General features: G+C 36.5%; 1 protein-coding gene across 1 annotated transcript in view; it reads right to left on the minus strand.

Annotated features, from left to right (window-relative positions):
* The window catches only part of LOC149552601 (P-loop containing nucleoside triphosphate hydrolases superfamily protein), a 169,780-nt gene that overhangs the window by 88,063 nt on the left and 66,963 nt on the right, over positions 1 to 14,754 (minus strand). Inside the window, exon 6 of the mRNA XM_089788197.1 lies at positions 14,390 to 14,503. Coding sequence (XP_089644323.1) covers positions 14,390 to 14,503 — 114 coding nt within the window. The remainder of the gene's footprint in view (positions 1 to 14,389; positions 14,504 to 14,754) is intronic.

Here is a 14,754-nt window from a genome sequence, read left to right on the forward strand (position 1 = left end):
AGTACATGGTCAGGAAAATGTACATTGGGAGGAAAGAAAAGGAAGCGTACATAACAAGGGGACCAATGTTCGCGTATGCATTGGAGCCAACAAAAGAGGTGTACAGGACACTAGAACCCAAGGACGAGTGCAACACCTAGGCAAAATAAGATTTAGTGGAAATAGAGAATAGAATCGGAGGCACCAACCGAGAATGGACAATAGTCTAGAAGCAGTACACAAGGCGGCCAACAAAACAATGAGAAAAGTTCACGTACACTTGCAAGGGGAAATAGGGGTAGTTGTACAACCCACAAAAGGGCGAGTGAGATCACTCCATCAGCATACAGATATAGGTTTAAAGCAGAATCATAAGACACGTAGAGGAAAAAGTGGTTGGAGTCCGAGTCCGCAAACAATTAAAGCCGCCTGAGGAGTCCTACCCCATCAAAAAATAGTGAAGACAAGTGTTGGAAATTCGAGTAGAGGAAAAATTGTTGATTCAAAGAAGAAACTAGTCTTGCAAGCATGAAAGAGAGTAATGAAGATGTCAACTAAAAAGAGCAAGGGGAAGCTTGCAGAGAAGATTATTGCTACTAACATCACTTTCGAAGGCGTAGTGGGAAGTGAATGTCGCACCTAATGGGAAAATGCAGAAGATAATCACATACTGAAGGATGCCCTACGCAAAACAAAGGTAGATAAAGTACTATTCATGCATTTTTTTATTTGAAAGAATTTGAAACTATATTACGAACCATGGTGGCTAGTTATGATAAGGACAATCACAAATCAGTAACCCAATATGCGCAGCAAACTCTGACAATTTCTTACACTACTAAAGAGATAAATAAGGTCTTTGGGATTCCTCATCAGGAACAAGAACTCACAAAAGCCCTAATGACAATGGAGGAAAAAAAGAAGTGGTTGGGGTTAATATGCAGAGATGATCTCACAAAACAGGACTGGGAGAGCATTATCAACAACAAGAATAGTCGGGATTTAAAGAAAACCTCTATAGCCAATGAAAAATGGAGATGCATTGTAGACTTAGTGAAGAGTAAACTTACAGCCGAAAACCACACATCAGACATTGCCTTATGGATGTTACCTAGAGTAGCTAGATCGAATGAAGGAAGGGGGTATAACTGGGCTTAGTTTCTCTCAAAAAGATTACAGGAACTCATGGAATTGAAGCACAAACCATTCTATATGCCATATCATGACATTGCTCTTTTCCTAGAAGCCCTCCAAACACAGGTGGTTGCTGAACACAAGGGGCATTAGTGTGAACAAACAAGGTGGAGCCCTACAAACCAGCCATGACCTATTGGATTCACATGGACACTTTCTAAATAGGGCCAAGAATGGGAGAGCAAAGGCAAAAGAAACCAAGATAGGTCGTCCAAGAGAGCTCAAGCCAGAAGTTAGTGGAGAGTTCAGAAGAGGAGACTAGTGCAGACACATCATCAAACTCGCAGAATGCAAAAATTCGTCTAAGTCATCTAAAAGGTACACCTGGAAAGGTCACTTTTCTAACAATAAGCAAAGGACCACTACCAAGAGGGGCGTCAGTATGCGCCCAGATCCACCAAAGGCAAGAAGGGGAAGCCATCCACACGTCAGTTAAAGCCATCCCTACGGAGGATGTCTATACACCCGGAGAAGCCATCTGTACGGAGGATGTTCGTACATCAGAAGAAGTCATCCGTGCAGAGGTGGTCTGTACAGTAGGGGACGCCATCGATATAGAGGAGGTTATATGGAGTCTCATTGACCTTGGACCTCAACAAGGTCCTATTTTGAATATACACAGTGATATGGACAGCTTCTCTCCAAAAGGTGTCACTCACCTTCCTTTCATTCATCAAGCAACACGCCATCTCTTGAATTGTTTTGATCTTTCTTTCCACAACAACATTTTGTTGTGTTGTTCTTGAGGCTGAAACCTGTCTTCTAATACCATGAAGTTAACAAAAGCTCATAAACTCATTAGATGTCAATTCTCCACCATTACCAGAACGCGAACATTTGATCTTCAAATTAGTTTCATTCTCTACTAGAGCTTTAAACACCTTTTTTTTGTCTAAGGCTTCTGACTTTTCTTTTAAAAAGGCAACCCATATCATGCATGTATAATTATCAATCAGCAAAAGATACTTCTCACCTTGAAGGCTTGTTGTCCTAGTTGGTCCACAAAGATACGCATGCACAAGCTCAAGTGGCTTGTTGTTGGTACATTCCTTTGGTTTGAAAGAAGCTCGTTTGTTTGCCTTCTTGACAGTTCTTGCAAACAATATCAGTTGACTTCTCTATCTTTGGCATGTCTCTAACCGCTTCCTTCTTGCTGGTCTTGACCAGATTGTCAAAGTTGATCTGCCCAACGCACTTTTGCCAAAGCCAAGCATCATCCACACTACTCAAACAACAAGTTTCAGCATTAGAATCCTCAAGAATGTAAGGATTGTTAGCTGCCCTAGTTGCATTTGCTATGACATCTCCCCCTTTCTTAATAATGCAAGAGTTTGAATTGAAACCAAGATCATACCCTTGATCGCATAGTTGACTCAAGCTTAACTATTTACGTTTCAGCCCCTTAACATAGAGCACATTATCAACAATAGTTTGACCAGTGTAATAAGAGATTACCTATTCCAGCAACTCTAGCAAAACTACTAACAAATCTTACTTTTCCACTCTTTATTGGATTGATGGAATGAAACTTACATAGATCACCTGTCATATGTCTTGAACAACCACTGTCAATGTACCATATATCATTTTCATTCTTAGCCAGAAGAGCAGTTAAAACAACTAGAGCTTTATGAGTATCCTCTTGGTTCTTTTTCTTCCATACCTTGACCATATTTGGCATGCCTTTAGTTTCAGCTTTAGTGAGAGATCCTACACTATAAATCTTGCAAAACATAGAAGTATGACCAAGCTTATTACAGCAGTAGCATATCAGGTTAAACCTCCTAAAAGAGCCAAAGACATTCCTTTCAAAGTTGTAGGACTTTCTTCTATAACCATCCTTACAATCCATAGCCTTATGTCCAAAGTAATTGCATGAAAAACAATAACCATAGAAGAAGGATTTGTTCACCTTGTTAGCTTGCAATTGTTGAAAGATGGTATGTTGTCCACCACTTAAATTCAGCTACTCCTATCCTTTTGACGAAGAATTTTCACCTTTCTTCTATCCAATTCGTTTCTTATCAAAAGTTGATTTTTGGGAGGCAAGAATGTCATCCAAGGACATGTTGCTATTATTATTTGAGAACTCCAAACTAGACAAGGTAGTAGATTTACCAATGTTTCTGAATGAAACAATTTCAGCTTCTAGCTTGATTATGTTGTCTTCTTTCAGCTGGATTTGATTTTCAAGTTTCTCCCATATTACCTTGGCCTCCTCATTTAGAGTTTTCACATCATTCAAATCTTTTCCAGCTTCATTAAGAGCCATAGCAATCTTTAACTTTCTTTACTTTCCACTTGTAGCAAATCAACAAGATTCTGATTTTTCTTCTTGAGTTTCTTAATTTCCGCCAGGGCTACAACCAATTCAAGCTCTAAGTCCACATCATCATCATCCAAAACCACGTCTTCAAAGAAATCTTGGTCTTCAAGCTGAGCTTCCTCTATAGCTATACGAGCCATTACCTTTTGAAGATCTTTACCATAAGTATCATGTAATTGTTCCCAAATTTCTTTAGCTGTACTGAGATGAAGAACTTTGTCACGTAAAGAATCTGCAAGACAACATATGATAGCACTCATTGCCTTTGCATTGGTTGTCACTCATTTTTCTGAATTTGGAAGATTAAGAGGTGGATCATATTCTGCTGAAACACATTCCCAAACCTCAAGTGCAAGAGCCTTGATGTAGGTCATCATTCTAAAGCTCCAAATGGTGAAATTTGAGCCATCAAACTTGGGAACCCTGCAATTTACATGCTGATCCAGATTCAAGTCATCAATAGCCATGAACAAAATCTCATTATTTTGAGGATCATCCTCACTACTGGAAGGGCTGCAATCTTTAGAGTATAATACCCTTTTTGTTTTATCAACTTTCCAATGACAATTGGAGAATCTTTTTGTTTTCCTAGCCTTTGTGTTCCTTTCATCCTTGTTGTCATCTCCTTTCTCAAAAGGGCATTTAGATGCAAGATGGCTTTGTTTCCCACAATTGAAACACTTCAAAAAGATCTTGCCTTTGTTCTTGCTAAGACCAGTTTTCAGCTTCCTCAAAAGGTCTGCAATTTCATTATTTGAGCCTTCATTTGAACTTTCACCATGGTTTTTCTCCTTGTCCTTACTAGCATTTGAGGCTTTGAATGCCATCTCACTTTTGGAGGTGCCTTCCACATTAGTTCTCATGTCATAGGCAGTTAGAATTCCATGCAACTTGTCGACAGTGAGAGCATCCAAGTCGGACATTTCTTCAACAACAAATACTATGGCATTGAACTTGATGATAAGAAAGCGAAGAATCTTTTGAACCACTGTTTTCTCCACAATGTTTTCTCCCAAGCCTTTCAATGTATTGACAACTTCAACCCGAAGAAAATAGGCAGCAATGCTCTCATCCTCTTCCATGCGAAGACTTTTGAAAACAACTCTATGCGTTTGAACCTTGGCGTTCTTGACTTTGACATCCCCATGATAAGCATTGAACAGCTTATCCCAAACTTCTTTGGCTGAGGTACAATGCATAACCTTGACAATCTCAAATTCAGTTAGTCCACATAACGAGGCATTCATGCCCTTAGTATTGTTCTCAAAGTCTTTTTTATCATCTGAATTGGTAGGTGGTTGAGCTGGAAAGGCGTAGCCATTGACCATACTAAGATAAACATCACAGCCTAATGACATAATGTATGTTTTCATACAAACAGTCCAAAAGGCATAGTTGGATTCATCAAATAAGGGAACAGGATTTGTAGCAAGACCTTCTAAAGCACTCATAGTGACACAGGACAGACAAACTCCCAAGCTTTTAAGCCTTATAAAGGAGTGACCAAACTCTGATACCAACTGAAAGTGCAAGAACTGAGAGAGGGGAGATGAATCAGGACTTAAAAAATTTAATAATAGCAAACAAAGTCAAGCTGAAACTAAAACACGAAAGACACAGACACAAAATATATCTCATGGAAACCCTTTTGGATAAATACCATGGTATCACTAATCTCCAATGAAGAAGGGCTACAACTCGGTACAATGAGAGCAACAACTCTTTCCACACTACTGAACAAACAGGCTTCAACCTGCTGTGAGCTTCAACTCAAACAAAAATAGGCTACCACACAAAACAGAGAATAAGAGCCAAAAATACACCCAACATAAGCTTCAGTTTGACAAAGGCTTTGGTAAAAACATACAGAATACAAGGACTGCTTCTGATAAAATAATGCAAGTTGCTCCTTGATGCTTTGAGTCTTTACCAGGTTATGTCTGTCTCTCAATTCTTTAATTCCATTTCCCAAATTTGAACTCATAAACTGTTATGACTTCACATACGAGTGCAGGTTTCCAAAACTGGTCTTTTAAATAAAACACCAACCATTGCCAAGAATCTCACTGTTGATCACCTACAGTTATTAAATCAGTCTTTGTCGTTGTCCTGAACAACTTTAATCGCTGCACACTAACACACTGAATTTCTATCTCCCCTCTATTGAGCTTGAGAATGTTTTACTAATTCATCCAAATATGGCACCACACTGCAGATTCAAAAATGTGACACCCAACTTTGCTTAAGCCTCAATACTTTACTAACACGGCTATGATTTTGAACTCCTCAATAAAAGCAATTTTACATAATTATATATAGGATCGTCACCTTACAATGGCTGCCTTTTGTTTATATATATGTCAATTGAAGATCGTCACCATTCATTACATATCATATGTGAAATAGTAACCACCATGAACTAGGTCAAAGGGTGTTACAAAGCCTTTCACCTCAATTCTATCTCATAGAGAAGAATACATTACAATAAATTCTACTTAGAACTTCTCCTCATAGAGAAGATATCATTTACAAAGGATTGCACCTTAAAAATTCTCCCTCTGAACATCGATCCTAGGAAGTCAGGTCCTCTAGTTACTTCCTTAGAAGCTTTGTTTACCCAAAGATGCCTGTCGAACTCATTCTGAATCTGATATCAATCTTTCGATTTTCTAGTGGTAAGTCAATAGTTCCTCATGCTGCACTCAATAGTAGGCCCATCAAAATCATGTAGTTACAGACGTATTTCTAGACTCCCTCTGAGTATCAATCTTTTAAGCTCCTGCATTGCCTTCAAAGAAGTGTCATACTCCCTCTTAATGTAGAATGATACTCACAATCTCAATCATCAAGAATATATGTTTTAAGAGCCTCACTTTATCCAGCCTGATCACAACTTCTTTTAAGTTACTGTCATAAGCTGCCTAACGTGTCATTCTTCTTTTCCTGCAAGATCAACTTCAGATACAAAGGAAAAGATCAAGGCAAAATAACTCTTATAGTATGTGTAGAATTACAAATAGGGGAGAGACTACAATATGTAGATGAATGTAAATGAGAAAAAAATACTTATATCCACATCCTTGATGCAAGCTACTTTAATGAAAGCCCATATGCATCAAATCAAATGATGATTCAAATTTGAAACTCTGAGGATAGCCCTTCCCTAACATTTCCCCCTTTTAAAGATGGTTTGAATAGGAATGAAACATTGATTATTATTATTCCCCCTACAATGTATAATGTCCACTTATTTCATTTTATGGAATTGGAAAATTTCTACCAATTTACTTTAGGAGTAAGCTTGTAATATATTTGTGATCTCAATGTATATGCACCCTACTGACAAAACGTTGTTCAACTAAATCACATATTTCCTGTCTCAGCTACCACTATGATGACCCCTCTCCTTGGTATGTTTTCTCTCAAAAGATGGTAGTTAATATGAATATCTTATATTGACAGTAAATGTACATCCTTATTCATTGAATTTAGATTCCCATTTCATACTTCCTTCTTTATCACTAAAATTATGCTATCAACAGTAGAGAAATTGTCTCAACATGGTTTACTCCCTCTTAATCAATAAGACCGAGTTCAGTGAAGGTTAACTAAATAACATCCTCAACCTTCTCCTTCTTTTTCAAGATTGCCTCTAATAACATGTCAAGCTCCCTCTGAATCTCAATCTCCCTCAACCTATAATAACATTCTCAAAGGAAAAGGATCATATTTGTTTCATACTCAAAGAATCTTAAATAACCATCATTATTAGTGATATTGAATAAGGCTATTTCTCCTAATGTGTCAAATTACATAATGGATAGTACATTTGGTGGTGCTCAGGTTTGGAGATGTTCAACTTGAGGCTCCCTCAAATCTTTATCCATGGGATTCTCTTGCCCCAACACGACCGATTTACTCCTCCCCCTGTGTACGCTTCCTATCCATTAAGCAATAAGACACAAAAGGGTTTCTATCCAATTCACTAATAATGTTATCTTTAAGTTTTACAAAATGACTTTAGTTGTGCTATAAAACATTATTTACTTACATAAAGATTTTAAGCTTGTATTTAGAACATTAGAAATCATGTCTAATTTATGATATTCATCTAATCATTACAATATGATTATACTATTCATTCTATATCATCATTTATAAGATATTTATTATTTTCATAACTTTAAGTTTGGTTATTTAATATGCTATACCTTTATTCCAAAATTTGATAATGAAATAAGGCATTGCAAACATACCTTTCGAAGATCAATCACTTCTTACATGATTTGTTTTATACTCCCTTTCTATATAATATAACTCTTCTAATCACTTATTTTATAGTGTCAATTGGACATGTCTTCTCACTTTAATGTCCCTTCTTGAATCATGCGAGGTTGCGGACTTGCATCATTTTTCCTTAAAGCTTCTTGTATCATCAATTCTCCTTACCAATTCACATTTTATTAGCCTCATGTATCTTTTGCCCACCCGATACTCTCTCCTCCTTGGGTGTGGGTGGTTCCCCCTTTGATTGCTTGTTTTGTGTTTAAAATCTATAAACTCTCTTTGGGTCCTCTTATACAAAGGACACAACAAACTGAAGAAAAGTTACAGCGAAACATATGTTAAGAGACATACAAAGATGAAGAAACAAGTTGCAGGAGTTATGGAGGCAAGAGCTCATGAAAATTAAATCATTTCAGTCAGATTTAGCAAGTTAGTGATTTGTCTTCACTGAGAGAACCATTGTGCGATAATGTTATTGTAGATACTTCTTTATTACGTATAGATTCTAAAGAAAAGTAACGGCTCAGTTTAACGACCCAATTTCCTTTTAAACTTCCTCCAAGTCTTGTTAGTTGTGAGGTATCGTATTATGCTCTTCCCTAATTTCAAGCTTCCTACATTACCCTTCCTCTCATCATTGGTTCGTTTTTATTCTTTATTTCCCTTGAGGGATGTTACCTTTAACTATATAATTATGAGGCAAAGACCAAATCTTTCCTTCGGATATTCAACAACCCTGGCCCGATGTCAATGGGAGTACCTGCCTACATATACGGCTGACACAATGTTTGCAGTATGGTCGATGTCTCGTTGTATCATAAGTATTTTACTTTAACCTGATCATGATTGATGGCAAACCCTTCTCATTTGATATTCGTTGCTCGATTTCCTCCCTTCTCCATTTCATAAGGATCGCTTCGAATTTGTAGCTTTTTGATGCAATTAAAATGCTTTGTATGCAGCCTATTAAATATCTATTGTGTTCCAATCTCCAAAGACCCTAGCCATTGAAAGTGCTTGTAAAATTTCATCAACACGGTTTGGACTTCAAATATAATCCTGTTATGGAACTTTTGTTTCAATTAGAAGTTTTCGCTGTCTTTAAACTTTATCAACCTTATCATTGGTCAATGTCAAAACCACCAAGTTATTGCTATAGCCTTTTGAGGTATATCGCTTATGCTTAGCTATGACACATCTTTGATTATATGTGTGGTGCAATTTGATTATCTTCAATGATCCATTTTATAGGGTATAGGTAAGTGATTCAAATGTATCATTTACAGAATATGTGATTGACCAAATCTTTCACAGACTACAATATGATTGACCAATCCATGACAAGTATTGTTGTGGGAAGTTGAGGAAACCAATTGTGTGGATATTCTCATCATGGTAGCTGGTCCATAACTATTGTACAAAGGATATGCAATCGTCTAGTCTATACTGTTATCGCCAAATATGTGTGAGGGGTGCACACATGTCTAATGGATACCAGCGCACATATTAATATTTTTGGACATACTCAATATTATTGGGTGTACATTTCCAATGCCACAAATTGCTACCAGCCTCCAACAAGACATTTGATATTAAGCATTCTAATATAAACTATGCCATGATGTGTAGATGTCTTCCTTCCATTTTGTGCCTTTATTCATCTATCATTACATTTGCAGCCTAGTGCTCTGATACCATGTTAATTTCTACGATCGTTTTCTGCAAATGTAATGATATTGCCAATGTAATTGATATTTCCCAAATGCAGATTTGAGGACTCATAAATATGAGAGGAGACATGTCTCTATAGTTAATATATATGAACAACATAAATCATAATATAACATATGTATTATATATAATATATATGTATAACATATATTATATAAATAATACAATATATAATATAATATATATTTATAATATTATATACATGTAGTATAATTATAATATTATATATATATGATATATATATCAACATTGTATCTTAAGATCAAATCAATCTGACTGTAGCTATAATCTTAACAAATGACACCCTATTAGACATTCCAAGACTAGTTCGAAAGGGCACCTTCACACACAGTCTGCATACATGGCTCAAAAAAAACTCACTTTTCACTTCGCACTCTTAACTTTCTCGTGTTTAACAACATTGCATAACCACACACTTCACAAACCTTCTCCAATCACATCCTCACCTAGAACACAAATCCTTAGATACATATATTCAATCGATTACGCTGCTGCAAAATTACTCTTCATCCTAAAAATCATTTTTAATGCTCATCACTGCTAATAATATGTGTCGAGATCAACTCCTTTGTCAAAGTTCACTCACGCTTTGAATACCCACATACGGCATCAATGCACAGTAATATGTTTTTGAACCATGAGTATTACTTTTTCAAAAAACTATGCATAGAGTATATTCTCAAACTTGCAGAGTTTTGTTGCCAAGCTACTATGTCTAGGCGCATCACATAATTTCACTTAGCAGCGGCCATGTTTCATCGTTTCTAAATAAACATTATATTTGATCTACGTCAAGGCTGCAGAAGCGTTAACAAGCTAATTGGCGCCAACAGGGAAGGGTAATGGTAGTTTGCTGACCTGGCTAGGACCGTTACACAGTAGTTTACATACTATGTGGATGAAGAGGCAGGTATAGGAACGCTTACAAGTGTCAGAAGAGGCCACGTATAGACAAGGAGCAAAGAGTAGTCGCTGGTGTAAAAACCACTCAGAAAAGGACAAAGATAGACACTTGGAAACGTGACAGCAGATATCAAGTTTACCCACATGACAATACAAGCAATATTGTCCAGTTGTACACAACACAAGGCACATATTGAACTTAAAAGATAGCAATCACAGAGAAACAGCAGGTATCAAACATATGCTTGTCTCACATAAGTAGCTCAAGTAGCTCAAACTCCTCAAGCAGCTCAAACTCATTAAACACCTCAAGCTCCTTAAGCAGCTCAACTAGCTCAAGCTCCTCAAGCAACTCAAACTCATTAAACACCTCAAGCTCCTCAACCAGCTCAACCATCTCAAGCTCCTCAACCAGCTCAAACTCATTAAACACCTTAACCTCCTTAAGCACCTCAAGCTGAAGATAACCCTTTTTACATCAGTGACAAAAACACATCCAACACATTCCACGAAGGAAGTTATAAAAGCAAACTAAAAATCAGAATCTGGGGGCCATAGTTCGAGCAGTTGAATCCTTGGTAGCATTTATGCAGCAGGACTGCCATACAAACTGGAAGTTACTTCAGCAGGGTGGGTACAAACAGGAAGAAATAGCTGCAAATGGGACTACTCGATACACCATACCCCTAGCCAAGAGATAGCCACCTCTTATTCACACACTGGTAGAAACAGAGGTAGCCTTTAGAAGGACCTACTTGGAACTTCAAAAGGTGAAGGAACTGACAAGACGAGTGGAAAGGGAATGCAATGCAGAAATAAATGTGCTGGAAGAAAAGTGGAAGGTGGAAAACGCTGCCCTAGAAGAACAATGGAAGATAGAGAGAGCTGCCCTGGAAGAGAAAGTCACAACAACAGAGGCAAACAAGATGGACGCATTGCGGGTACTACAGGCAGTTCATGCCAAGCAGAAGGTTGCCATACAAGATCTTCTCCACCTTCGTGGAGCGCCAAGTCCAGGGATGTCTTCACAACCTACTTCTTGAAGTCTAGTTTTCTTTTCTAGCTTTGTTAGGAAGCAAGGGTATGCGTCCGTTGGTTTTCCCAACCAGTCAGCCATTATATAAGAACTTGGTAATATGGATAATGTACTCGTGTTTTTGGTAATTAATAAAATAATATATTTCCTCGCCATCCTGATATTCTGGTACAAGTAATGAATGTTCTATTGGTGTTATTGAATATATGTTATATTGCTCTATGTAACTTGGCTTAGTAACCATTCTACATCTTTGTAGCGCACCTCTTGTCATTTGGAATGAAGCTATAGATACTCTAGCATAGTTAGGTCAAAGCGTTTTTACTTTAATTTAATTGCAGACCTCCAAATATTAGTTGGATTCAATACAATAGATTAAAAATCAAGACACGAGAAAAACAAAAAAAACAGGATGATCCCCTAAAACAAATGCTAGGATTAATAGATATGATGACATTTTAGAACCATCTTATGCTAACAGTGACTCGTGTGAAAACTAAAATATAGTGCTTATAAGACTGTGAGTTGGACTTATATGTTGATCAATTCTTGGCAAAGATTATTAGATCCATAATGTAGATATAAAGTCACATGATAAATGATCAGATAAAGTGCTGGGGTGGAGACTATAATTCAAAAAATTTCTAGGCTCCATCAACGGGTTCAAGTCTCCTTTTAGTGGGTGTTGAAGGCTTAGACAATGTTGCGGGGGAGATTGTTGACTCAGTGATCAGCACCTCCTTAAAGATTTGTGACATGACTTAATGCCTCCCATGGATTGGGTTAAACCTGGCATTTTTATTGGGCATTGACAGTTCGGTCTTTGGTGCAACAACAAATGATTCCAACAGCTTCAACTATTGATGTTCCTAATCCAACTCGGGAATCAAATAATTTTATCACAAAAACTAAATTGGATTCTTGGAATAAGACTTTCAATTTCCTTTAATATTCATGGCAATATTTTATTCATCAACAATATCAAAGCCGCTTCAAAATTATTCTTCTAGAATAATCTTCATCCATTTTATTCAAAAGACTAAGCTAACATAATAAAATTTGACATCTCAAAAATATATGATGTTAAATAATTTGTTACTTTTGAAATTCTCTCTATTAGAGACTTTACAAAATTTTAAAAAATTCCTTGCAAGCACAATGTGAGATATTAGATATGATATCTCCAAGCTAACTAGGGTAGCTTGACATACTATCAAAACAGCTAGCCTTAGGAATTTCATCCTAGTCACAAGCTTCCAAAAGCTCTCCAAAATAGGAATGAGAAACAGCCAAGCATCCTACAAATGGGACTCGAATCCAACTTTTATAGCCACTAGAGCCAACCTTTGACCTTTCATCTGTTTCAGTCTTAATTTCTCTCAAATAATGTAGTGACTTTATTGAAATAAGCCCACTTAAGCCACTTATGATTTAATTAAATAATCTAACTCTGATTATTTGCATTTGGGGAGCAATATTAAATGATTAATGATTAATTCCCTTAGTTTATTTTATTTTATTTAGCCTTTGGATTTAAAATGCTAATAACCCCTTAATGGACAAGTTGGGGAGAAGGGGACATTACAGTTGAAGAGACAGTTTGTAGCAATAAAGAGCACACTTTCAGCAAGCAAAGCTGGTTTTTCAAGAAAAATATCATTTCAGTAATTAACCATCAATGGTGCAATATGGTGCATAAATCAAAAGCTTGATATTAACCAAAATATCCCACTTACCTGGTCACTACATTTGACATCTCAAAAATATATGATGTTAAATAATTTGTTACTTTTGAAATTCTCTCTATTAGAGACTTTACAAAAATTTTAAAAATTCCTTGCAAGCACAGTGTGAGATATTAGATATGATATCTCCAAGCTAACTAGGGTAGCTTGACATACTATCAAAACAGCTAGCCTTAGGAATTTCATTCTAGTCACAAGCTTCCAAAAGCTCTCCAGAATAGAAATGAGAAACAGCCACGCATCCTACAAATGGGACTCGAATCCAACTTTTATAGCCACTAGAGCCAACCTTTGACCTTTCATTTGTTTCACTCTTAATTTCTCTCAAATAATGTAGTGACTTCATTCAAATAAGCCCACTTAAGCCACTTATGATTTAATTAAATAATCTAACTCCGATTATTTGCATTTGCGGAGCAATATTAAATGATTAATGATTAATTCCCTTATTTTGTTTTATTTAGCCTTTGGATTTAAAATGCTAATAGCTCTTTATGGACAAGTTGGGGAGAAGGGGACATTACAGTTATCATGGAAGAGACAGTTTGTAGCAATAAAGAGGACACTTTCAGCAAGCAAAGCTGTTTTTTCAAGAAAAATATCATTTCAGTAATTAACCATCAATGGTGCAATATGGTGCATAAATCAAAAGCTTGATATTAACCAAAATATCCCACTTACCTGGTCATTACATTAACAACTCTCAACAATTCCAATGAAAAATCATCCCTATTTAAGTCACACATCACTACTTAAGATCTTTCAAGCTGCCAAGCTGATTTTTCTAGCAGATTTCATTTCAATAGATCACCATCATTGGTGTATTTGGTGCATAATATTTTACTTGACATTAAACAAAAGATCCCAAATATTCTATAAAACAATTACGTCTAAACAAACAATTACAATGCATGTCATCTGTACTCTGCTATTACTTCATATTCTGACTTGTGGTGATGTTATAACTAACACCCTACTGCCTACAAGATAGACATTTGCAGGAATAGAGGCAACAAAGAGATCGCTACACCCTGAAGCCTAATATTTGTAACTTCTTTTCATTAATATTTCTCTGTAGCTAAGAATTAAAAAGTTTAGCAACATTAAGTGCACATCAGTCAAGTAACTTATGGAAAGTCAATGATATATAAGCCGTAACATTCTCACCTGGACAATCCAATCAACATCAGGAATATCTAGTCCCCGAGCTGCTACATCAGTGCATAGAAGAATTCCACTAGAGAGTTTTGTGAAAGATGCTAAAGCTTTCTCTCTCATGGACTGCAAGTGTAGATAGCAACTCAATCAGCATATGAAACTTTCCAGAATAAAAAGTACAGCATACTCGTACAAACAGAGAAGTAAAGATGACAAACTAAACAGAAATTAAATATAAAATGACATATACAAATTTCATGAGCCTAGATGGGGTGAATAACCATAACTATAATGCATCCTATTCACACACACAGAAACAATGGTAATCCAGTAAAACTGATGGCAGCACAAAAGTTTCTTCTTTGTAAAAAGCA

This window comes from Cupressus sempervirens, chromosome 6 (genome assembly GCF_028749045.1).
Source record: "Cupressus sempervirens isolate cs-2001-9-10 chromosome 6, ASM2874904v1, whole genome shotgun sequence".
NCBI classification, from domain to species: domain Eukaryota; kingdom Viridiplantae; phylum Streptophyta; class Pinopsida; order Cupressales; family Cupressaceae; genus Cupressus; species Cupressus sempervirens.